At 45.4% G+C, this 27452-nt stretch overlaps 1 protein-coding gene across 1 annotated transcript in view; it reads left to right on the plus strand.

The window, feature by feature from the left end:
• LOC134078579 (ATP-binding cassette sub-family C member 4-like) overlaps positions 1-2924 on the plus strand; it is a 44269-nt gene extending 41345 nt beyond the window's left edge. The window contains exon 31 of the mRNA XM_062534601.1: positions 1996-2924. Coding sequence (XP_062390585.1) covers positions 1996-2091 — 96 coding nt within the window. The 3' untranslated portion in view covers positions 2092-2924. The remainder of the gene's footprint in view (positions 1-1995) is intronic.
• Positions 2925-27452: the final 24528 nt, after the last annotated feature.

A 27452-nucleotide genomic window follows, 5' to 3' on the forward strand; every position in this document is an offset into this window, starting at 1 on the left:
AAGAGGCGTGTCGCAAAGACGTCATAGTGGGATATCGATCTCTGTCAGATTGGCAAGCAGTTCAGTTCGAATGTAACGGAGGTCTGCTTAAAGGGGGATTTAGCCCCCCTCCCCTTTGCGAAGACAGAACGCGGAAATGATCGAACGTTTGCGCCTCTCGCGCCACTTTAACCCTCTCTGGCCACACCCGTCCGAGTGACCTCTCACTGTTTGTCCACTAGGGTCTGTGCTTCTGTGTTCTGTCTCTGTGTGTCACCGCCAGTGAAATTGCCAAGGCGTTTTCTTTTTTTTTTTTTTAAGTATATTTTTTGGGCTTTTATGCCTTTAATGATAGGACAGTAGAGAGAGACAGGAAGTGAGTGGGAGAGAGCGTTGGGGTGGAATCCGGAAAGGACCACGGGGCGGGATTCGAACCCGGGTCGCCGGCGTGCGGTGCAGGTGCCCCAGCCAGTCGTGCCACGGCTGGGGCCTGTCAGGATGTTTTCTATCCCTTTTCATTGTGGCAGATGAAAAAAGGTATCTGTTCGTATATCGCTGGTTCTTTCTTTTCTTTTCCCCTTTTTCATTTGTTCCTCTCAGCCGCTGGAATACGGCACTCGAGCTTTCGTCTCTGTGAAACTGGTCTTGATTCAAAAGCTCGTTCCGTCGGCTTGGTTACCTTTTTATCGTAGAAGACATCCATCTTATCTCCCTTTAGAAATATAATTTTGAAATTGAGTAATTCCAGAAAAGCTGCTTCCTTGCCGCACTACCCATTTGGGAATATCGGGTTCAACTTTGTCAGGATTTGGGATAAAGTTTCTATGGGGGATTACTGTAATAGTGCTCATACTTAATTTTTTTTTTCTTTGAAATTCATTTGTGATATATTTCCCCTTAAGCCACTTCTCCGATAAGGGCCTTGGTATTCATTGTTCAATTCCATTTTATGTGCATCTGTCAGGCCGCGCTGATACCATATTGCAACTTCAAACAGGTCTTTGTGAAATAAGAAAAAAGTAGGCATCATTCCATTTCCTCTGTGTCCCTGGTACAAATTTATCAGGCCGGCTGTATCTGGGCCGCTACAGCCAGAAATGGGTGAAATAGTGATTTGAAAGACTCAGCACACTGCCGCTTTATTGGGTATCGCCTTCCTCTGCACAGAAGGCGGATTGCAGGAGACATTGTTCAGGTCCTTACGTCTCCTTTCTATATTGTAGGGCGCTCTCCCCCAGATCAGATTACTCCAACTCCCAGACGCGTCTAGCACCACTTATTACATACTGAGAGCCTTCCCCCAGATCCAGTTCTAGGTTTCTATGCTTGTCAGTCAAGGTTTAAATGCATTAAATCATCTGATAGTGTCTGTGCTTTTGTGTAAGCTGCGTTAAAAAAAAAGGCAGGGGTTTGAAGTATATCTAATATTAAGGCCAACTGTTTCAGCATGTGTCACTCATGTGTTTCTTCCAGAAATGTGGATTGATTGTTTATTTTTTGCTACTTCACAGACCGTTTTATCAAATGAACGTCTGTAATAGACATGAGCAGCAAGAGAAAGAGCTTTAATAATACTACAGGCGGTCACAGCATGCGCCTGTCACAGCTAGACAGAGAGAAAAATGCTCAGGAAATGTTTGCTTTAAGGTGCAAGAACCCCACCGTGGGAATGTTGTCTTGTTTTGGTTTCTGCATAGACATATTATTGTGTCATAATTTTAAAGTATTTATTTTTGGGCTTATCATGCCTTTAATTGGATAGGACAGTAGAGATACAGAGAGGAATTGAGTGGGAGTGAGAGTTGGGGTGGTATCCGTAAAGGACCAGGGGGGCGGGAATCGAACCCGGGTCGCTGGCGTGCGGTGCAGGTGCCAGGTCGCGCCACGGCTGGGGCCAGTGTCATAATTTTCATTGGTGGTTACATTTAAGATCCAAAAAGAACCAAATGTGAGTGGAATGTCCCGCTCTCCTGATGCTCCTGTGAATTGACCGTGTCGTGGTGTTTCCCTCCGCAGTCGTTCATGAACAGGAGTGGCACGCGCATGGTGAACGGCCTGCTGAAGGCGGGCAGACGCGAGGGCAGCTGCGTCCTGTTTGAGACGGCGCTGTAGGGCACCAGAGACCGGGCCCGCCTGTGCCCCTCTCTCTCCACGCCAGCCAGCCAGCCAGCCAGCCACTCTGGGAGGAGGACCGAGAGGACGTCTCTCTCTCTCACACACACATACACGCACACACACACACACACACACACACACACACACACGTATGCACGCACACACACACACACACACACACACACACACACACACATACCTGTCTCCTAGTGATTGAGGTATAGTGCAATACCTTGCTTAGATGACCATGCTATCATGGGTACAGTCAGCCCAGGTCAGGCATGCCGTAGGCACGGTAGTATATCAGACTTGAAATAACATTTAAAAATGCAGCACGCTACTACTCAGTTGAAAATCAATCGGAGCAAGTGCCTGAAAAAAGCCTCTGTGCCAGATCTTGTGTGAAGCCGCTTTTGTCTCTGTTACTAATGAGGTGTGATCCGTTTCCATTCTGCTCCCGTGTATGTGTGTAGAGACCACGTGGTGACAGCTGTGATCACAAGCGCAACTGTGTTTCGTCGCTCTGGATAAAACACAGGTCAGTTTCAGGTTACTATCAGTTCCAGACAGCTATACAAACCAATGAGTGTATGATGTACTGTACCAAGGAGAAAGAGTCCGCTCCGAGCACTTTTCACAATTGTGACACGCGAGAGGGCAGTCCATTGTCCGGGCAAGCAGGCCAGAGCTAATGGTTATGAAGGATACTGTGCCTTGACCCTTTCACCAATTGCACGTTTACTTTATTCCCTCACAATGACCAAAGTAGTCATTAGCCTTTAGTACTGTAAACAGTAGTTCTGTCTCACTACCTCTATTCTCAAGAGAAGGACTGCGCTACTGGAGGGGGAGGGGGGAGGGGGGGGGGGGGGGCAGCAGGTCAGTCGTGTAGACGGACGTCTGTACTCGGTGCTCAGAGTAGGTCCCCTGTTGTAGAATGTAATCAAGCATCGTTCTGAAAGCACTGTTTGTGTTCTGTACGGAAAGGCGACTTTCCCCCAAAAGTGCTGTCCACTCTTAATATAAATGTGTTGAAAACGACACATCTTTGTGTCCAGATAGGGACAGCACCGTTTGTGTGCTGTCTCCAACACATTTGTTTTAAGAGTGTACCTTTGCTCATCACGGTGCTCAATACTCAATACACCTGCAGTCAGTATCAGAGTACGTGAAAAGGTCATGTTTAAACTGTGATCAAAAAGCCTACATGTGTCTTGGAAAAAAATATAATGCAATAAATGAAGCTGTGCTGCATCGTACAAAAATGTTTTTGAAATGATTTGGAGTAACCGAACACAAATATAATCTGTTTGTATTCAATTGTGTATTTTGTTGTTGTTGTTGTTATCCCGTGTTCTGGTTATATCTTTCATTTTTATTGTAATGTCTACCTCGCATATCATACTCATCTTTGCAATTTGGAGCAATGTTTTTATTTAAAACAGCAGCTTCAGTCGTCTGAATCAGGGGCCACAGCGATATTCTTCTATCCAATACAATTAAGCAGTCGTGATTAATATGAATATATCAATTACCCGTTGTATTGTCTCGCTGCTTATATTATTCTCCCTTTCAGTTCGCTGTGTCCCCTCCTGTGTGAGTTGCTGCCAAAAGAGACCATGCCTTATTATATTCCGTTTCAAACACTATTGATGTCATTAGCACCTTCGCAGCTTCGATAATTAACAACAATGTTTTGACCTGTAGACGTGCAACAAATAGAAACAATTATAACACATTTAGAGTGCAATATTTATATATTTACAAATGCATGCTTAGGCCTAGTTATTGTTAAACAGAGTTGACAGAGAGGAGTAATTTGGGGCTCTGAATTGAAAACCATTAGGTCATCAAAGCTGACTGATTTACACAATTCATTAAAGATAGTGATTTTTTTTCTCTTCAGTTAGCATTATATTAAATGGTTACTTACTCCCAAATAGCCCCGGGGGAGTGGAATTGTGGGCTTGCGAATAGATTAAGGTTTACCCTGAAAGAGAAATTGAATTCGGAGTAATCAATAGCATAATGGGCCGGTGAGAGAGGGGCCCTGCTGCCTGAAATGAAATTACCATATTTTTAATCTTAATTTTCCACTCTGTTTATCTGACAGTGTGGATGTGCAATCCAAACAGATAATGAGAGAGTGGGATATTGACACTGCCACCTCTCTGGAGTGCTTGTTTCAGTGATTAAACGCTGTGATCTGTGATTACTTTGTGTCGGGTGTCAGGGCTGTCGGCCAGGGCCGCGGGAGGGAGGGAGGGAGGGAGCGAAGGAGAGAGAGAGAGAGAGGGAGGGTGGGAGGGAGGAGGTGGCGACGGGCTGCAGGCAGCAGGCGTGCGGCAGATGTAGGCGCGCGCGGCGCTCCGAGACGCGAATACACCTGACACAGCGCTGACAGTCTTCCAAACATATCGGTGACTGCGGCACTACCCGGCCGGCCACAATGGGAATACTCGAGGCCCAATCTACATCAGAGTCAGCACATATCCACTCTGCTCTCTCTTTCTCCTCCTCCTCCTCCGCGCCTCCCTCTCCTCCTTGACGGCCTCGGCCAGAATGGCAACAACAAAGTTTTGCACAATAAGTATTATAAACCTGATACCTTTTCACTGCCATTTAGAATGGAGGCCATTTTAACACTTATCTGATGGTGGGCAAAATAGCAATGCTGTCAACGTAGTGCTGATGTGGCTTTAATAAATAGACGTCTGTCTGGGGTGAGTGAAAGAGAAACCTAGCCCGCCACACAAAGCCGTTAATCCTAAAGAAATAAAATACAATTTGAGGCAGTCAGCACAATGTGAACGTGGTGAATGAGAATGACGGATGAATTCAAACCGTCGCCGAGTGTGCAGAACAGAATGGGCCGCCTGCATTTTTTAAGAGACATATGATACGGTGTTGCCAATTTTGAAGAAGTATGCGACATTCTGTTTTGGGGGGAAAAAAGAGGTGTATTATAATCAATTCTGCTAGACATAATGTAACAAGTAGCTACAATAAAAAAAGACACGCACATTGTGCCAGGTTGTTTTGTGAGCCATGATGAGGAGGTTTTTAAAATGTAATCATGTAGCCGTTACGGATTGATGGGACAATGTCATTTTACAGTTTTTTTTCCCTCTTGTATTTTTCTTATTGTGCAAGCATTTTCTTTTGTGGGTGATACCACAGTTGGACAAATGAAAACAAATTGCATGGTGTAGGGAGCTGAATAGCAGCAAGTTTGCGGTGTGCGGAACTGGGTGCTGAAAGACGGCAAAAGAAAAAAAAAATCTCCCTTTTTTTTTTTTTTTTTTTTTTTTTCTCCCTCTCCTGTACGCTGCTCAGAGCTGACAGATCCACACATAAAGTACTTGTTGAAGAGCGGGAGAGGAAGGAAAACAAGGTTTCGACAGGCTGCGAGTGAAATGAAGGCAAGCAACATTGGCAGCTTTGTTCTGAGCTGGTGACACGTGGAGAGCGGTGGGGGGGGGGGGGGGGGGGGTGAAGCAGGGAGAGGGATTCCCCCCGGGGACCGGTGTTTTCACCATCTCCAAAGCGCCAGCAAAGCGCCTATCTGACAAGCTCCCGAGGCCCAACACGGTTACCCCCAGAGCCGTTCAGAAAAACAAACAACAAAATCACCTCCACAAAAGCCCGCTGCTGACACCGCCTTGGCTTTCATGCAAAATGGAATCATGCCTGGGTAAAAATAGTCCCGCTCTCTATTCCCTTCACAGCCCTAATGCGGAATCCACTCTTTTCCGAGAGACACTATCTTTGTGCGTATCAACTTCCTTTCACTTAACTAAACTTAAGTTAATATCCACCTTTGCACCACTGACTGCATTGAATACATAATGAAACGTTGCCAACTTTCGGGTCTGCATGGTGTACGTGTTGTTGCTGTTGCAGCCCCTCCATCTGTGTCAGAAAGTCAAGTTTTCTGACAACAATGTGAACTTTTTCCAGTCACCGCAGCCCACAGGGGAGCGGCCTGTGGTCTGTAAGTCACTGTGCTATTCTAGTGGCAGAAACAGGCGCATCACGCCAGCTCAGCACTCTTCTAATCAGCATTGACCCCGCGAAGGCCTGAGCGCTCTCACACCTTTCATTACGGGATCTCAGGCAGAGCTGTGCACCACACACACACACACACACACACACACACACACACACACACACACAAACACTCAGATGCACTCACACACACACACATACACACACACACACAAACAAACTCTCAGATGCACACACACACACACACACACACATACTCAAACAAACATACAGATGCACACATACACACACACACACACACATATAAACAAACATAAACACATACAATTCTCAAGGATCTCTTAAATTATGTTCCTTTGAGTAACTGCTTTGAGTGCATACTTACACACTATGTTAACTTTTTATTTTTTTTACTTTCCCAATTAGTGAAGACAAACTCTGGAGAGAACTTGGAAAAGCTAAAAGCGCTCCGAGATGAGTTGTTAGAGCAGCGTGTGATGGGGGGCTTCTCTTTGGAGCCCTGGTGCATGGCCTGGTGCCGTAAGCCCTTTTGTTCACAGAAGTGAGGGGGAAATCTTGGCAAATGTTTAGTAAAAACAAATAAGAGTGGAACAGGAAGCTTCACCTGAGTGGGAGCCTTTGGGCTGGGCTAAGCTCTTTTGGATCTGTGAGAGCTGGGAGAAAAGGAAGCCCTTTGCATACTTTAACTCCAAATCCTGTGCATGCTCCGTCACCTTAGCTAAATGGCCTTTGATTCCCCAGCTGCAAGAGAAAAGAGCAAAATAGGAGAGTGAACAATGGGGGAAGGCTTATCTGATCAGTAAATAAGGTCACTTATTGCTTAAAGCTTAAGTAGAGAATGCTTATTGATGATGTCATCCCTTTGTGAATGATTGATGAGGCTTAAGACAGGAGCTGTGTGTGTGTGTGTGTGGTACGTGTGTGTGTTAGTGTGTGTGTGTGTGTGTGTGTGTGTGTGTGAGAGGGAGAGAGCGAGAGAGAGGCATGTGAAAAGTGAGAGAGAGCAAGTGCCTTTAGGACTACCAGTAGTATCAGCGCGATAACATTTTTTAAAGCCAAATCCGAGTCCACTTGAAATGCACTGTGTCCTGCGCCCACCTCTGATATTAACGACTCTTCTCGCAGACACCTACCAATTGACTTCAAAGTTCCCAGGAGGCCCGCAGGGCGTGTTTGCCTGGCCCATGAGTGTGGGGCGATGTTGCATGCATGTCAACGCGCAGAGCCCGCCAAAGGTACGAACAGCTTTTGTGCCCCCCCTTTCACCCCCCCCCCCCCCACCCCCCCCCCTCCAAGAAACCTCCCCCTCCTCCCACCTCCCCCCCCCCCTCTCCTCCTTCGTTATTGTTGGGGTTCATTTTGGGCCAGGCTGAGGCCCCAGCGTGTCTTTTGGGGCTACTTTCTCATCATTTCTCCTAATGTAGAGACCCACAGGGTTGGTGGCAGGCCCACAATGCCGGCGTTGTATGGTTACTGTCAGCCCTCTCAAATAAGGCTTCCTGTTCATTAGACTTCTTTTCACCTCCGCACAATGTGCAGGCTTTGCAGCAATAGCGAGTTGACGCCCATCTCTTCAATGCCATGTGAATAGTTCTAAATAGTGTTTATGCAAGCCATTGTTGGCCTTTGTGTGACGAGTCTTAATGCACACTGATTCGTCTGCTTTTGTAGCCTGGGATACATTATCTTTGCCTCTGTTGCTTCAGAAGCAGGGCCCTTTTTTGCTTTTCATCAAGTAAACAGCCAGTAGAAAAGTTAACTCCCTGTCAAAGGCGCGCAGATTCCTGATAAACATGCCCACAGTGCACTATCCTCACAAATGTATGGGTCTCCTCAAAGCATCAGACTAATTGCAGGGAGTTTTGTGAGTGCGTGGATTATGTGTTCTCTCTCCTGGCCTAGTAGTGTCTTTGTTCAGACCAGCTTTATATGCGGCATGAATGGCCAACTGCCCTGTTTGGGATTGTCACATATGCCCTATTATTGAGCTTAAGTTCAGAGCATGAAATGTGCCACAACATGCAGCTATGCATTGATTTCCTTCCTCTGACTCCCAACCAACAAAAAAAACCTCCCAAAGCCACCAAAAAAAAAAAAAAGCCTGTATGTAGTCCTATATTTTGACAGCTGTACTGAGATCAGAATAGAGTCTGTCCATTTTTTGATAGCTAAGTGCTGTAGTAAACTGGGTATCTCTCTGTTTTTTTTTTTTATCGATACGTGATCTGGTGTCTGTTCCGTCACACCGTGTGCTCTCGTAGGATTGTTTTACTCAAGTCTCACAGCTGAAACATCAATCCAATAAAGCTGGCGTGTGGGTGCTAATCTGGCATTTATTCACGGTCAGATATACCGATAGTATCTGAGACACGAATGTCACCGTGGCCTGCACATGTCACCGGTATTATTCCCGTGCGGCAGGGGCTGTTGGTGTTAAGACTGGGGCAGGGCGCACCCATGTCAGGCAGGTCTGTATCGGTGGGGGGATTTGTTCAGAGCCCCTGAACTGAACTGGATAAGTCAAAAACAGGCCGTTCAATCAGCCAAATACTCCACAGTCTGCTGCTTCTCTCTTTCTCTCTCTCTCTCTCTCTCTCTCTCTCTTTCTCTCTCTCTCTCTCTCTCTCTCTCTCTCTCTCTCTTCTGACTCTTATTATTATGTCACTGTACTGTATCACTCCTCACTCTTTCTTTTTTCTCACTCTCGTTTTTTTTCTTTCTCTTTCCCCCTCTCTCTTTCTGATTCTTCTTCTCCTTCTCTCTCACTCTCTGTCTGTCTCCCCATACACTCTGTAGTCTTATTGGGTGATACAGTAGGTCAGTAGCCCTGAGGTGGAATAATTTGTTCTTGCTTGACAATTGTGGTCATCTTAATTTCTCATTATTTTTTAATTTTCCTAGATTCCCCAGTAATAGATCAACAATATGTTGCCAAATGAAATGTCTGACTGAAAAAAAGCATAATACAAGAAGTCATAGCAAGCATTTAGTGGGAAACACATAAATGTTAGCACATACCAGTAAATATCACCTCCATATTGATCTCTCATTGAAGAATTGAGAATTTATTATTATTCAAAGTAGATTGTAATTTGCCAATAGCATGCAGATGATGTTATTCCTGGACTACAAAAAAAAAAAAAAACCTATTGAAACTTGTAATTACACATCTCAGTCAGTTCATTAATCTCATGTGTACAGTATAACATGTAATTTTCGGTTATGGCTAGAGCAGCTCTGATTTGGTTAATGGGGTAAAAAAACGAATAAAAACATCATCACACAATATAATGTTGCCACTAATACAGCTTGTTTTCACATGTGCTGCTGAGGCATATCCTACTCATGGATACACACACCACATACAGTACGTAGCATGTCTGTGAGATGCTTTATCGTCTTCATTGTAGGTGACATGAAAGGCAGGAATGGTAAAACAAAGCGGACCAGTGCTGTTGTGTTTGGAGGCGAAACAAGCCGGGGCACGTCTAATAGGACTAAACGCCATGTCATAGTTACCACATCAGTGGTTTCGAAAGGGAACATGCAGTCATGTTTATTTTGGTGGAACTATGATGGTACTTCATTTTTTTCGGTCCAGGCGTATTGATATAACATAAGTTGCGGTTATAGCACACGTAGAGTGTGCTCGGGCCGGTCCTTTTAGACCGGGCCACCTTTGTGGCTCCAGGCATGTTTGCTAATCCCATCGGCCTGTAGAACCGGGCTATCTGCCTGTGTGTGTATCTGTGTCCTGAGTTTGACATGGTGAACCGGTGATCTGACCCAGAGGGGTATGAGTGGCCTTCTGAGGAGCTCGGCTCCAGGAGCTGGCTAAACAGTTGGGGTTTTCCGCAGCCCCCCTGACGTTCCCCACTTAAGCTCCGTCGACTGGAGATGGACAGAACGACTATGTGTGTTCTGGCCCTCACAAAGAAAGTGCGATGTAAACATAAAGTAAAAAGAATTGCTCAAGTAAAAAGAGCAGATCAAAATCTCACAGAGGTAACTGGTACTGTCACATCCTTTATCTCCGTGGCCCATTGTTCTCAACCATACACACACAGCCCATCACCCATGCAGTGTAACTGATAGGGCTCCCCCTTCTCCCCGTGGATGCCTTTCACAAAAGCGGCAGATATTTGCAGTGAGGATTACATTATATCCAGTTCAAAAGGGCTCGTAGGAAAATATGCTGGGCTCTTCTCAGTAGAGAAAAGGTCCTTAATGCAGGCCAGTGATTATAGGAGAGAGATGTAAGCGATAGGCAGTCCATTATTCTTGGGGAGATTTGGTGTGCTTGACCCCCCTCCGGCATTCTCCTGCCAACTGAATTTACAGCTCCGGGCCCGGAGGAAAGGAATGTTATGATTGCTATGACTCCGCTGTGACTTAATGGACAGTGACATTGATACAATAATGCAGTGTCAGGTCAACCCCCCCCCCCCCCCCACACACACACACACACACACAAACACTCCCCCACTCTTCCTCTCTTCTTCCTCCACTTCTTCTTCTTCTTCTTGTCTGGCATAATGGCAAGAGAATGTTTACACAGATACTATCCTGAGGAAAGAAGGGGTAAAAGACAGACAGGTACTTTACTCCAGCAAGAACAAAAGCAGTGGATGTTTGGGGTATTCTTCGCCCTTTTCAGTGTTATTGCTTCTGGTTGTTGTACTTCAAATGATAGCCATTAAACCGTCAGGTGTCTCTGGTTTAATGTAATGAACTCAAGTGTTATGGTAATGCTACTCTACTCGTCCTATTATAATCCTTCGAGGATTTCTTGACTCGGGCACGAGTGTTGACTTGTATTGCTCCTGGCTGATATTTTCATTAAGTGTACTCTTATCAAATAATGAAATAGGCAATCTGGTCCTTGCCAAACACTATTACCTTACCAATCAAAGTGGGAAGTCTTAATTTTTTAGTGCCAATTAATTGGGCGGTATTACTTATTCATTTCGAACAGTGCTCGTTTTTGTCGCCTGCTTGTCCTTTTTACCTACAAGAGGAATCCCACTTTTCTGTCTTCAACTCAATTTTGTCGTCTTTTTTTTGCTCTTAAAAGGAAAACGACTCGCGTGCAAACACTTTGCCAGGAGCTGTGTGGAGTGCTTCGGCTGACTGGACGTATTCATTTATCTTCAAATGTTGCCAGGCTACATTATTCTGACAGTCGCTAAATATGGAGAAAACAGTTCCCCAAGATCACACAGGAGACAATGTATGCAACCTCTTCATTGATTTGGACAGTCACATTAATATTCACACTTTTCCAAATAATCATGGCATGGTCTGCATGATTTGTTTGCATTGATTAAGTGACATATCCTCCTGCCATGCTGTGTCATGGTTATTAATATATTTTGCATTGATATTATTTCTGAATCAACAGCAGCTTCACACGATGAAAGAGTTTACGAGACAGATGCAAAATAGGCCGTCCTCTATGAATGTAAAAGCTTGTAGTTTTAATCAGAGCTGCTTTTGATGCAAAAATCTTTATGGCTTTAATCAATCTTTGTGGACGGGTTTTTTTAAGCAGCCTGTAAATTCTTACAGCAGCTTCTGTTTAGGTAGTCCTACTACTAGAATGGCCCAAAGATGTCCTGCAGGTCTCGAATTAATGCACACATCGCAATAACACAGTAGACAGCTATTTCGTGATTAGTATGTTAACAGCCTGAGGCGAGGGAGACCTTCCTTTCTCTGTGTAATTATCATTTGAGACTGTAACATGGAAGTGTTCAGTGAACTTCTTAATCTGCTATGGCCACCAACATAGGCTATATTTTGTCACTTCTTCTTTATATTGTCACTTTAAAGTAACACAACGCCTCTTCAGTAAGCAACCAAACATTTGAGTGAGTGACAGATTGCTTCCTGGTAGCCCTTAGCGTGCCCTGGCTGCTGTGTGTGTGTGTGTGTGTGTGTGTGTGTGTGTGTGTGTGTGTGTGTGTGTGTGTGTGTGTGTGTGTGTGTGTGTGTCTGTGTCTGTGTCTGTGTGTGTATGTGTGTGTGTGTGTGTGTGTTTGGAACATGGCAAGGGGATGACGGGGAGAGAGCACCACAAAGGCCCTGAGCTCCCAGCCTCTCAGGATGCCAGGCCCCCGATTGCATCAGTGCGGCGGACGGAGACAGAGGCACTTCCCGTGTCTTAAGAGGATTGCCGGTGTTCCTGGTGACAGGAGGTTATCAGCGGCGGCAGCCTCGCTGACAGGTTCAAGCACTCGCGGTGACCCCTTGGTCTTCCAGAGCTGGTTATCACTGGCAGGGCTAAACTAGCGGCTAATACATTATACTGCAGCGGACCAGATAACACAGCACATGTGTGTGTGTGTGTGTGTGTAGGCCTACTGTACACATGCATACATAAGAAGCCTATTTCACTTCCGTATTGTCAGAGACCACACTTAGGCACACACACACACACAGGGGGGATATTATTAACTTTGGACCGGGAGACTTGCCTGTCAGCTCTGAAAAGTAATGCATTTTACCAGCGAGGTCTTAAAGAGCCGACAAATAAGGACGAAAAAAACCAAATCAAATGCGCCGGCAATGTATTCAGTCGTGCTCATGTACCCCAAAATGACCATATGAAGGGAAAATAGAGCTTGCTGGGAGAATTATTTAAAGAAGTAAGGCCCTCTATTGTGGCGGAGGGGCGTTATCTTAAGCAGTATCTGAAAGTCTGGAGGGTTTGCGTGAGGGAAATCCTCTGCAATTTTCTACCTAAAGACTCCCAACACACCAGACTACCTGTTCCCACTTTTTTCTAAAAGCATTGATCATCGGGGCATAACCAATATGGAGTATAATCCATCCCAGAGTCTATTCTATGGCCTGCTTATGGAAGCATATTTGCTTAGGGCAGTCATGCAAATTATTACTTACTGCCCTGTAAGCTGATAACACAAATTAGATACCCATTAAAGTTGAACAATGTATATAGAATTTAGAAAAGATGGCAAGCGATACCTGGAGGGATGCTTAAGTCATATGGGGTTTCAAATAGGCCTGCTGCTCGCAGACTTAAAAAGTGAGTGAAAGATGTTTATCTTTGCTCCAGGCCTCATATGAATCACAAATGGCCTACTGCATATAAGCAGCTGTTTTTACTGAATACTGAATACTGTGTGAATAGAGTCTGGCACAAACTGCAGAATCCACTGGACAAATATGCTTGCATAGGGGGAAATAATAGAAACTGAAATAATGGAAATGTTACCTGTTTTCCTTTTTTTTAAAAAAAAAAAAAAAAAAAAAGAACTTTACACTATACATAGGATTTAGTCACACCTACAAAGGTGATTTTGAGTTCCAGAATGAATGATGTGGGGTTTTTTTTTACACACGGCTCTGTAGTGATGAACTGTGTATTTCATTACAATTTGAGCTGAATTCCCCCCATTAAATGAATGCTCTTGCCTGCATTTAGCATCCGAAACAGCGATAGTGCGCTGGTTAACCGTGGTGCTGACTCTACTGGGGACTGAGGAATCAATGTAGTATGAAATGACAGCTCCGATTTCCCACCCCGAGGTGTGCCAGGGCCCCGCGGTGGCCCAAGTTAAACCCCTATCAATGTACTTGGCACTTTTAATTAACATGAAGGAAGCACCGTTAACCTCGGCTGCGACAACCTCTCCGAGCCGTTTAGAAGGCTTGTTTTAACAACGACAAAGACACAGCGCCTGGTCTCTGTCGAGAGTGATCAGACCTGTGTCAGAAACCCAGCTAAATACTATTTTTACCTTCCCTGTTGTGCTTTCCCCCTCCCTCTATCTCTCTCTCTCTCTCTCTCTCTCTCTCTCTGTCTCTCTCTCTCTCTCTGTCTCTCTCTCTCTCTCTCCTCACTCTATTGCCAGTCTGGTGGCAGGATGATAGTCAGGGATTTCATCTTAAAGCCTTGGCTTTGTGTGAGGGACAGCCTAGTCAGCAGTTATTCTCCAACTGACAACTTTGAATGGCTTTCCTGTGAAAGTGATGAAGCTCGAACACAAAGGCAAATTAAGGCTACAAAAACACTCGCCATTGTCTCATTGTCGCGGGTCACAAATCGGCGAGCAAAAAAAAAAGCCACACAGCGTGGTCAAAATGCATTCGCCTTTCCCTCCTCACTGCCTCTCTCAGCCTCCTCTCCCCGCCCCTCTGTCTCTTTATATTCATTAGATTCATTATAGGCCACAAAGGACTGCCAACAAAACAGCTTGTGATTTTTAGTTGAATTCATCCCCCTGCCAAAGCCTGCAGGGAAATTAAACTAGGTGACTAGGACTGCAGGGGGAACAGGCTTCGCACATCTGAAGCTCTCAGTAATGCTAATAGGCGAAGCGTATCCAAAATACACAAGAGCTGACCCCCAAACAGATTGTGGGGGGCTTAAATGATTAGTTTGTAAATGTAAGAAGGAAAAAAAAAGTCCACCGGAGTGAGCGTTGGAATCAGTCCCCTCAGAAATCTTTGATAGGTGTTGGTAAACTCCCCCTTTTACTCCTCCTCTACTCTTTACCTCCTCGTCATTATCACGTTAATAAAGGAGGCACAGCATGCTCTACTTAAGAGCAAGAGGGAGAGAGAGAGAGAGAGAGAGAGAGAGAGGGAGGGAGAGAGAGAGAGAGAGAGAGAGAATGTTTGCGTCTGGAGCACCTGTTAAACAAATGTACTTAAGGCGGAAATCAAATTGCAGGCAAGTTCAAATTGGTGTAAAATCTTCATTTAGACGACGCCCCAAGGGGCCGCTTATTACTTGAGATTTATATGGCATTAGTTCTGCCTTGCAAAATACGCCACACCATTCCACCTCAGTGAAATATGAAGTGCTTTGATAAAGAGCTACAACAGATTTTCTCATTAAAAAAAAATTAAACCTTTTATAAATTCATTAATTGAACTTGGTGGTGTGAAAGTAGCGCCACGCGTAGAGCGGGGGGCCGTGGGAGTGGAGCCCGGGCTGCCGCGATGCCGCGCCGCTCGCTCGTCGGGGACGGCCGCGATGCTCGTCTGCCGACTCCGGAAGATTCCGCCGCGCTGCCTGCCGGACTGTGGGAGGCGATGACTGACGCCTCTTGTCTCCCGCGGCGACGGCTTCTCTCCCCGATCTGTTTTCACGCGCTCCCCGACTGGAGAGGAGCGTGTAGCGTGGTACCTGTGTGTGTGTGTGAAACGCTACTTTATCGTAGCGCGCCAGGTTGTGTTTGTGCGTTTCATCAAGTTCAGATGTTGACAAGTGAATCTCTGGCTTTTTTTTTTTTTTTTTTTTTAACTGAGCAGAGATGACACGTTAACTGAAATAAACACTGTTTAGTTTAAAAAGTAGGAAAAAGTAACTGAGGAAAAAGTAGCAATCAGAAAGTGCACCCGTCTGTCTGATATTCTCTCTCACACTCGGATTGAAACAAGAGCCCCCTTTTGCCCAAAAGGCTCACTCTGCTCTGCGGCCCGTTTGGAGGCCCGTCACAATGGCATTCTGATTGTGGCCGTCCCTCCCTTTGAGTCCCTGTGTCTCAGTCACCAATCTGTTTTTGTTCTGGCTTCTTTTCAATTTGTTTACATTTGGCCCCTGCCGGAGAGGCACAGTCCATTGATCATTGTGGCTGCTTCCTGAGTGCAGCACTGCGAGCGCCCCCACGGCCCCTGCATGGCCCCCCCCCCCTGGCCCTCAGGCCCACTCGGCCTCTCTCTCTCTCTCTCTCTCTCTCTCTCTCTCTCTCTCTCTCTCTCTCCCGGCTTTGTGTGGCCACCGGCAGCAGACAGGCAGACAGGCAGGCAGGCAGGCAGGCAGGCCGGGCAGGGTAGGGTAGGGTATAGGCCCAGCCCCAGGCAGCCCAGCTCACCGCCGCACTGGGAGAGCACAAGAAAGGGCCCCTGGTCCAGGAGGAGGGGGCGCGGGTGGAAATGAGTCCAGGTTAGCTGTGTGGCCCAGGATGGGCTGCTGATTGTTTTGTCACGCCGCTATTCAGTGGAACAATCTCAAGTCCCATGCATGTGGGCTGACAACTGTTCAGCGCAGCTCTCGAGTTAATTAGAATTTCTGAGATGGAAATGAGTCAGAAGACTAAGATGTGTCCTCATACCACAGAATTAGAAACTTATAACTTAAATATTCCACTTCTGTGGTCCTGCCTAAGCTGAAAGAATAATGGTGATAATATGGATTACTTGTTAGTGTCAGCAATTGCCAGCTAAAGTTACAAATCTTGTAATGAATTATACCTTTTGTATTGATTTTGTATTGAATTATACCTTGAGATTTTCATTCAGCACCACTTGTATTATCTATATTTCTGCTTTCCAAAGCATAGTATATTCATATTACATTGTATCTCCCTTGCCAGATTGATGTGAAAAGTGTCTGGTGCAGATTGTAAGCAAACATTCAAAAGGCAGGAGGAAAGCATTTCTGATGAAATGTTGAAATGCCATTGTGAAAATCTCTTTCTAATATATCCCTTTTTCTGCTTGAAGATAAACAATTTGCTATGAATATATGGCATTGTGCAATCTCACACAAAAATCAGGAATGTGTCCAGTACGGAGCCTATTGTGGTCTATTAAAAGAAATCCTTCCCTGTGGCAACCATTTTGCCGGTTTTCAAGTAGATAAATGCCTTCCAAGAGGGATAAGAATGTATTTCTACAAAACTGCATTAAAGAGTAATGTTTGTCAACGACTCCGATAAAAACTTCACAGTCACAATTCTTTTTAGTGGCCGGATAATGCATTGGCAAAGGCAGCGGCTGATTGGTCCTGGGAGGCTGCCTACAGGTTAGCAGGCCTCACATCCAATCTCTGACAGCAATATGTGTTGCCCCTCGTCTCATCCCGATTGCTCGTGTTCAACACAAACCCTGGTCACTCTATATATGGAAATCACTGTCTTCGGGGCGAAAAAAAATTAAAAGAGGTGAGATTGGCACTTTAACCTCCGTGGCCTCCTGAAAATATGTTTTAGTCTGATACATTATACTAGTACGAATTATTTATCAAGATGATACAAGCTTGATATTTGAGGAAATAATGAGATGCTCAGGTGGCAGCTGGGCAGTTCCGGTCCAGCGAGCAGCATCTATGAATCCGGGGAAATGGAGTAAATATGGCGGAGGCGGGACACGCCATGCCGAGAATGTGAAAGAGTCGGGGAGCGCCTGTTTGGGTGGCATTATCCCAAAAAGTTTGGAATCAAATATCGCGCCGCCGATGTCAGTTTAATCTCTTTTTTTGGCCGAGGTGGAGGCAGAACACAGTGGAATCATGCATTAACAATGAGCCATTATCGCAACCCGGCCTTTTCGGATCTATCGAGGTTGAAAAACCTAAAAATGCTATTTTTGTGGAAATGATACTTTTGGCACCATGCTTGACTATTTCTCTTAACCCCCTTGGGGTTAAACAGATTGTTTTGATTCGTAGGAACGATCGGTCAAAAAAGCAGACGGGAAATAAAGCTGCTGGAAAATGTGATTCCCACACCTTTCCATGTGTGAAAGGGAAAACGAAGAGCGTTTCATGGTATCAAACAAAGGAGCGAGTTCTACAATGGCGGCAGTTGACAGGGCCCAGCTGTTTTCAATGAACAAACTCCAACCGTTTGTATCGCACAAAACAATAGGCTTCAGAATAAGAATGAAAAGAATCTCACTTTTTTGACATAGTTGGAGAATGCATTTTGATAAGCCTTTAATGGAACCAAACAAAGGAGACAAAGAGCTTTCATTCACTCTATCAATTATTATGTGCACTCACTACAACGGCAAGCAATGTTTTATTCCAACTTCTGATTGTAAAATAAAAGCTTAGCTCACACTGTAGAATATACAATCTAGATTCTAGTGCACAGTGCGCTGACAACGCAGTGCTCCCGTGTATTTGGAGGATCGGTGTGGTTGCGGTTGGTACGTCTGAGGTATTTTATCAGAGCTCTAACAATAACAATTAAAATTTATATTCCATGTCAATATTGTAAACATGGAGAGGTGGGTGGCATGAAAAATATTTTATATAAAATGCTGGACCTGTTCTGTGCTCGGAGTTTCTTCAAATGCGGCTTTATCTTACCGCTTGGAGTTAGAGGTGCCCGGCTTTGTAAAGCACCTTGAGAAAATCTCATTAATAGTTTTATAGAAATATTTGAAAATAGAAAAGTAATTGAATCGCCGAAAACTGTTGAGCAGGAAAAAAATCCCTTAATGGTCAGATACTGTATATTTTGAAACATTTTGAATACGCTATCCGTTATCATGTGTAATTCTCTTTTTCTACTAAGATTACCTTCCTTTCATTTTTTTTTCAATGAGGGATAGTTCTAGAACACCTATAATATAGAATGACATCCAACACCTGGTCCTGAGGCACTCTGGCAAGTGGTTTCATAAATCAAGCCTATCAGAGCGGCCGAGACCGTTTGGTACGCTCTAACTTGTTGCTTTGAAATGGAATGAGAGAATTAGTTTATTTCCCTCACTCCTTTCTCTCCTCCCACCCGCCGCCGCCGCCACCGCCACCGCCTCCTCCCCTCCTCGTTCTGATTTATTTCACACCCTGAGCTCTCATGGCCGCCATTGTTACGGGTGGAGGAGCTCTTTTATTTGGGGCCAAATCGCTCATCTCCGAGCAGAGGGGGCTTTGCCTTAATGCAGATCTTCATTAAAAAACTTCAAGACCTATAGTGCAGGGATCTGGAGCACCGCGCTCTTTCTCTCCCTTTCTCTCTCTCTGTCTGTCTTTTCTTTCTTTCTTTCTCTTTCTCTCTCTTTCTTCCCTCTTTTGATGGGAATTGAATTTGATACCGCATTGTTGCCTGTGTGGGTGCTGACAAAGGCCTGTGTTCCTTCCTGTGTCTGTGTACAATTGGAGAGACCCAATTAAATAATTTGGTACAATAAAACGGAACAAAAGACTACGAGGGCTTAAAGTGAGGGCTCCAGCATTTGCATTCTACCTTTTTTCAGTATCATGTTAATTAATTTGCTTTGAAACCATAGGGGAGAGGACAATGGGAGCCCGTGTAGCTCATTTCACCCAATGTAGAAAAACGCTTTATATTCAGACGATGTGCTAAATCAACATTTTACAATGGAATATGCTTTGTGTTTCTCAGGAGCAATAGATAACACTGCCAGTCACTGATTAGGAGGGAATTTAAATGGCGCCAGTGTTTATTCAGATTACATTTCATACGTTTTGGAAATGGTGACTGTGGCCTGGCCTCACAGGTCATCCCCTGTTTGTTTTATTTACATTGACAAATTCATACATCACATGTACATTTTTGCCTACAGCCACATCTGATTTCCTCACGTTTATCACTAAAACACAGACACACTTTATCAGTGTTGCATCATTAATTGGATGTATTTTGAAATACAAATACATTCAAGCACTTGCTATATTTAATTGCACCCCGTAATGTCACCAGACAGTAGCCTATAGTTTACGCAGGTAATTGAATTGGGGCGAGCGGACGCACGGCTGAAATTCCCAGACACAGACACAGGCCCAGAGTCTTGCTGCTGCTGCTGCTGTGCGGAGCGGAGGAGGCGCTCTCGTTAGCAGGTGCGCGTGTGACTTGCTGGCGGCTACTAGCACATGCTAAGTGCTGTGCAGCGGAGCGGCGGCACATATGGCGCTGTCTGTTTAACCAGGGCCGCCTCCTCCTCCTCCTCCTCCTCCTCCTCCTCCTCCTCCTCCTCCTCCTCCACTCGGCCTGCGTAATTGAATGAAATGAGGCATGGAGCTGAGGCATTAGTGCTCCCCCAGGAGACAGCCATGCAGGGGAGACTGGGGTGGCACAGCACAGCACAGCACAGCACACAGCACAGTGGGCTGATATGAGGAGCCGGTGGAGATGATGGGCTCCCCTCTTCATCGCTCGCTCTGGCAGCTGTTCACACACACACACACACACACACACACACACTCACACACACAAACACTACACACACACAAGCTACACACATTCAGTGCATACACAAACAACATACATCAGTGCACAAACATACAAACACTCCAAATTACTAACACAAACAGGCATACATATATGGCATTATCAGGCAATATATGGCAATACTAGGAAATATGTGTATATTGCCTAATAATAAAACCATTAAACAAAACAGTTGCAATGTGTAATGTCAGTAAATCCTCCTATCATCCTCACTTGTCTACAATTGTTGGTCATTTGGAAAGCTGTGTGATACACTACTAGCCTGTGTGTGTATGCGAGTGTGTGTGTGTGTGTGTGTGTGTGTGTGTGTGTATGCGAGAGTGTGTGTGTGTGTGTGCCTGTGTGGAAGGGGGAAACTACTGTAGTGTCTGGCCGGTGTGTGTGTATAGTAATGAGATACTGCCCTGCAGTAGGTTCATCAGCTCATTCCTCTGGCCGGCTCCCCCCCCATTTATTTGCTGTTTATCCCCCCTGCTTGGCCCCCGGGGGCCCGCCATGCCTGCCCCCAGCACCTGCAGCCCTCCCCGCCACTTGATTTAGTGCCGCAGACGCCACGCGCCGACTAGATTAAGCTGGACAGTGATCAAACCTTATTTGCACTCTGATTAGACAAACTGCTCCCCGCGCTGACCAGAGCAAAGCAATTTCCCCCTTTAGTGAGGCTGCAGCGGCAGCCGGTGTAAAAATGATTGACGCCCCCGGACCGAGCATGTCAGGATAGGCAGGCGGGCGGGGGCCGGGGCCAGCGAGGATGGGCCACCCACCGGCGCTCGGGTCCTGCTCATCCGTCTCCCTTATTTACGGCCGCCCATCATTTAGGCAGAGCAGACGCGGGGCGCTCAATTCTTCTGATAACAATCATATTTCCTCTCCCTAATTCAGTAAACAGAATGCTGCCGTGAAACAGTCACATCCATTTGGAGATGCGCTGTGAATGTGTGTGCGGGGTTTTTTTTGTACGTCGTGTGTGTGTGTGTGCGTGTGTGTGTGTGTGTGTGCGTGTGTGTGTGTGTGTGATGGGGAGGATTGGGGATAGGGGGTGTCCCTCTGTGTGGCAGTTGATAAGAAGACACAGTAGGATGCTGTTATTTTCACAGACAGTTCGATTCAGTCAGGGAGAGAGATGCAGGGCAGGGCACGCGGCTAGCTAACATCACGCTGCGCCGCTATTCGCAGGGCTAGAGCCTGGGTACCAGGGGAAGATCACGCAGGTCACTAAGGCTTGGTGAGTAAATGACGACTTGTCCATGCAGGTGTGTGTGTGTGCGTGTGTGTGTGCGTGTGTGTGTGTGCGTGTGTGTGTGTGCGCGTGCTTGTGTGTGTGTGTGTGTGTCTGTGTGGTAGCCACTGACTGACTCAGCACTGTAATGAGTTGCTCCCCCTCAGATCTTATCCCATGAGCTGTGCCACATGAGACCAAATGGACTAGGAGGCAAAGACAAATGCCCTGTACACACGCAGCAAGCTCTGTCACAATGATTGACCCAGAAGCATGACCCATTTAGGACTCCTTTTAATGCCACACTAGATATGATACTGTCAAATAAACTGCCCAACATACTGTTGTTTGCACTACAAACAATATGCACATATTCATCCGCTATAACAAGTTATATACAGTGAGGAGAAAATGTATTTGATACCATGCTAAAGTTTCCTAAAAAGAGGAATATAAAATCATCATTTGACAATTGATCTTATTGCCTTAATTCAAAAAATGAGTAAAAATAAAACCGCTAAGGACACCAATTTTCTTTGTGATTGAAGAACGTATCGTAAATAAATAAATGTTCTTCCTAAATGCTAGGGGGAAGGAAGTATTTGACCCCCTATGTAACCCTATGGGAATTAAGCACATAGGGTTAACATAGGGGCAGGCAGTTTTTTATTTTTAAAGGCCAGCTATTTCATGGATCCAGGATATTATGCATCCTGATAAAGTTCCCTTGGCTTTTGGAATTAAAATAGCCCCACATCATCACATACCCTTCACCATATCTAGAGATTGGCATGGAGCTTTTTCCAGTAGGCCTATTAGCCTGTTTGATGCTCATTGAGCTCAATGCAAATCAAACAGGCTAATAGGCCTATTGGAAAAAGGACCATGCCAATCTCTAGCTATGGTGAAGGGTATATGATGATGTGGGGCTATTTTAATTCCAAAGGCCAAGGGAACTTTATCAGGATGCATAATATCCTGGGTCCATGAAATAGCTGGCCTTTAAAAAATAAAAATCTGCCTGGCTATGTTAACCCTATGTGTTAAATTCCCATAGGGTTACATAGGGGGTCAAATACTTCCTTCCCTTAGCATTTAAGGAAAACATTTATTTATTTACGAAACATTCTTCAATCACAAAGAAAATTGGTGTCCTTGGCGGTTTTATTTTTACTCATTTTTTTTAATTAAGGCATTAAGATCAATTGTCAAATGATGATTTTATATTCCTGTTTTAGCATGGTATCAAATACATATGCTCCTCACTGTAAGTCACTTAAAAACATTCAGGCGTTACTTGAAAAAATACAAAAATGTGTACAATTACATTCTCTCATTCTGTATTCTGTAGAGAGAACATATAGAATAGAGTCAAAGCAGGAAATCATATCTGAGAAAGTGTACACATATGTTCACACAAACATACATCGCGTGAGATAAACACAAACATGCCATGAAGCAAAGGATATTCTTCAGCAACCTTCACTATTGTGTTTGGGAGACTAAGGTCACCTCATTCATTTTTGACCACGTATTGTGCCAGAAAAATCAGTGTTTGGGACCACCACAAAGATGGCTCTTAATACCAGACCATCCGAACGTCTTAAAAACGAACAATTGACAGAATACCCAAAGACTGAATAGATCTATACTCTGCACGTAAGATCTAGCCTCTCTGTGTTTTTATTATTATTATTTTTTTTTTGTGAAAATGGACCTTCACCTTGATCTCTTGAATCCCATAGTTCTCCAGTTGTGTTGTGTTTTTTTTTTCACTGCATACTTGAGCCAAGGTCCGTCTAAAAGAAGCGCCCGCTCTTCCCCCCTGAGAAAGAGAGGCAGAGGAGTACCGAGGCCTCGTAATGGTGAAGGTGCATCATTGTGCGGGAAATGTATAAACAGCTGAAAAGAATGGAGTGCAATGTTCATAATGGAATCCCAAAGCTTTCCTTTTTGTTCCCATTGTCTCCCTCTTCCTTTTCTAAACAACCTTCCTTTCCACAGCTATCAATGCAAAGTTCTTTGAGAGAAAATGAAGTGCATTCATGCCGGCTGAAAGGGGCTTTTAAAGTTGAGTACAGCTCTGACAAAAGGGAAGGTAGAGCTGGCGGAGGCCTGAGAATGACTCAATGTTTAGAACCGCACTGAGCAGCACAGCCCAAGGAGGCTCACAAGCTCAGGCAGCTATTCTCTCCCCCGATGAAAATTCATATATTTGGTTTTGCGCTCTAAAAGAAAATAAATAAAACGGCCATTTATTTAGCGAGATAAATGTACATGCCACAAACGGTTATAAATGTGTGATCGCTCAGTAGTGTGAGGGATGTTTGGGATATTAGAGGGTTTAAAGAAAAAGGGGGGGGGGGATCAAGCTGTACACCTCCTGAGTTCTGTTGTTTTGTCCACTGGACATGAATGCCGCGTAAGTCGCTTGACAACGATAGGACTGCAAAAAGTGGCTTTTCCCTGGATTGCACCTCAGAGCACGATTTCTATTGATTAGCCGCTTCAAAAGGATATGCATCTTGGAGATAGATGTACATTTATGGCCGGCCACAAAATAACATTTGTCTTCACTGTCAGCCCCCAGCACCTCCCAGACCCCCCCTCTCCCCCATCGCCCCTCCCACTCTACCCCCCGCACATCATTTTGCTAACCGGTTCTCAAAGCTTTCCTTAGCTGACCATGCATCAGCCTCCCCAAGCTGATAAATGGGTCTCTTTGAATTGATGGCAGGCTCGGGCGGAAAAAAGGGGAAAAAAAAGAGATAATCCTAGATAATGTGGACACAGTTTTCATTTCTTGTCACCCAATTAAACTGCAATTATCCCAAGTGCAAGAGAAGAGAGAAGTGGGAAGAATGGTCAAAGAATGAGGCCTGTGGCTCCATGGGACTCTTTGGAGCAGACACATTAGGCTAGATTTGCTCCATTCTCATAAAAGAGACCATTCCCCGCACTTGGCAATGCACAGCAAGAGGCAGGCCCAGCTGCGAGCAGGGGCTCCGAATTGAATGCCCTTACAACTCCTCTCTCTCCGATGCCTCAAAGTACTCGGCGAAGAGAAAAAAGGGGAGAGAAAAAAAAAAGCCCATAATGTATACAGGTTGTCCCCTCCTCTCAAACAATATGGCTGGCTGCTTTTGTGTCTTTTTTTTTTTATTGGGCTTAAAAGCCTCAATAGTGCTGGTGGATTTGTTGTTTTATGATGTAAATGTGTGTGACACATCACAGAGGGTGACAATGGGGAGGATAATATGAGTCCCATGTCATCTCTGCACTGCAAGTGACTGATCAATGTAGGAACCCTGGAGGGGAGAAGCCAGGGGATGCACGGGCCTGCCGTGAGTCTTACGCCCCGGCCCCAAATCTGGCCCTGCCTCACAGCCTCCATGGGCCCACAGAGCACTCACAACACTCACAGACTCTCCGCGTCAAAAAGCAGCGTCCTTCTTAACTACCGTTCCCCTCCTTAGCACTTAATACAGGGGGGGGGGAGTAGTAAATGAACGTCCTTTGTAATTACAACTAGTAATTATCGCCCAGATGATTTATGGATTAGTGTATTGATTTGACTTGACCCTCGGCAAGGGGGACAAATGGGAGCTCTGGGAGTCTTTGGGATAATTCTGTCAAGTTGTAGAGGCTGTCCAGGGAGCGCCGGTGGTGCTGTTCTGCTCTGCTACTCCGGGCATCACTGTCAACGGTCCTCAAGGATATCCCACAGGATGGAGGTCTGGCTGGCCCTTGACGGAAAAGGCGCCCTTTGAGGTGGCTAGTGTGGTTCATGGGTGTGACGCCGCACGGCCTGTTGACAGTTGCCTCACATGAAAGGCGCGGCGGAGAGAGGGGAGAGAAATAAAGAGAGCATGCATAATGATCTCACGCCAATCCTCCACACGGCTTTGATGTCTCACCATTTCTCAATGAACGAGTTCTCGTACACACCCACCCTCCAAAAGTGCCAGACACGCCGCGCGACTATGCGAGTTTATTTTTCACGGTGACTAATACAATCGGTCTGCGGAAGCAACATTGCTGCCGTTTGTAGTGAGAGACTGCATGCAGCATAAACAATCTATCGTGTATACGGTATACTGATCTGTTATTGGAGCGGGGGAAGGAGATATAATCCTTAAGCAACTCCAATGCATAAGTTATATACATGTGTAATCAATTGGGGGTGCCTGTGGGCCCAGGACTGCTATGGCCATAATGTTTGCCTGATTATGGAGAGGAGCATATTGAGTCCTGAGCCGGATCAATAAGTCCCATAACTGTCCTATGGGCCGGGCATGAATAATGGGCTGATTGGGCAACCTGAGAGAGAGGCTTGTGAGAGGGCAGTGAGCCACTTCACTTCGTCGGGGTGTCCATCAAATAATTAGATCACCCAAGACAGCCTGTGTCACTGCCCCCTTCAACAGAGAGGTGCTGACACAACAGAGGTCCTCACAGTGATCATGGTGTCATTTTAAACCACACACACACACACACGCACACACACACACACACACACACACACTCTCTTTCTATCATGCATACATGCAAACTGAAATACATGGCACCTTCTTCTAATTGATTCACGTATCTGCATAATGTTTCAGATGTTGTGGGCTTTTTTTAACAGCTTATCCATTAGAAAATACCTTTGATATTTTAAATAGTCTGCCATTCCAAACCATTGAAAAGGCTGGTCTGGCTGCCAATGCCAGTGTTTCTCTGTTTACCAATAGCTCAGACATGCGACTAACCTCTGAAATGCAGTTGTTTTGTCACATGTAGTGTCTGAGACACCATTGCTGTAATAGCTTTACCCTGACAGATCTGACATTCAGCGGCAACAATGAGCCATCTGCAGGTTCACTGTTATTTCGGTCCATTGAAAAGTAGGATTTCTCTTCTCTCTCTCTCTCTCTCGCTCGCTCTTTCTCAATGACATGGTTATTATCCTGGTCACTCAATCTCCTCAAATAAGATTGATTTCCCTTTTCAGCCCCGCATTGGAGTGCTTCAGTCAGGAGGCTCCAGGACCATGGGAACTATAGTTCAGCTTCTAATGCTTCTCCACAATTCCTCATTTTGAGGGAGACCACAATCACCTTCCCTGTTCCCTGGACATTGTGATGAACAAATACCAGGGAAGGACACAACAAACAAAGACGCTTTCACAGTTAAAGCAGTCGAAAGAGAAGCCTGTAAAGGCTGGGTCCTACTCATCAACTAGGCCGTTCAGGCTGTTGCACACAGACTTACATTCTCCCACACTTTGATGTGTTGAACCTGCTTATTGAGAGCGCATTCTGTTCGTCAGAATGGTACAACTCGACAGAAGTATTTATTCACATGACGGTTTTTATCACACAAGATGTGAGATAAAACGGTGGCTTTCATGTATTACAAAGGTATTCTCAAGACAGTTGGCTGTTAGATTCTCCCAGGTTAAGCTCGAGTTACAAAGTTAATGAAAGTTCAATTGTTCAAAGGCCTGTTTGCACTCTCAACCTTTAAAGAGTTGAGCAACAAGTACTCTGTCTGTGTGCTTTTGAGTTTGAATGCAGTGTTGCCACCGAACAAGCCGCCCTTTATTGTGGGAAGGATGGGGGGACACAGCATGAAAGCCCAAATAGCATGACAGGACAGTGCTGCAGGTTCAGGGAGATGGGATCACTCTCTCTCTCTCCGTGTGCCAAACAGCTTCTGTTCTGCCTCCACAATGGCGGAGCGAAGGCCAGCCCGACGAGCAAGAGACGTCTTTGTGCTGATGAGGGGAAAAAGGGCAGATCAAAAAAATTGCCAAGGTGCATCAGTGTCTCCTGATCCCAACCGCAAGTACAAATGTATCTGGGAGATGAGCTATCAGAGGCTGTGATGGCACAAGCTCCCCTCCTCCTCCTCCTCCTCCTCTCTCTCTCTCTCTCTCTCTCTCTCTCTCTCTCTCTCTGTCGCTCTGTCACTGTGATGAGACAGCAAGACGTGGTGTGATAAAGCTGATAGAGGGGGTGCTATCAGGTGGCAGACTGGGTAATTACAACTCTCTATTTGGGCCGTGCACTGATGCTGGGCGGATAAGTGGGAATAATGAGGAGAAAGGGGAGGTGATAATGCAGTCAGTGGCTAAATGCTGTATGAAAAATACTGTATGGCAGCAGGAA

Source organism: Sardina pilchardus, chromosome 4 (assembly GCF_963854185.1).
Source record: "Sardina pilchardus chromosome 4, fSarPil1.1, whole genome shotgun sequence".
NCBI classification, from domain to species: domain Eukaryota; kingdom Metazoa; phylum Chordata; class Actinopteri; order Clupeiformes; family Clupeidae; genus Sardina; species Sardina pilchardus.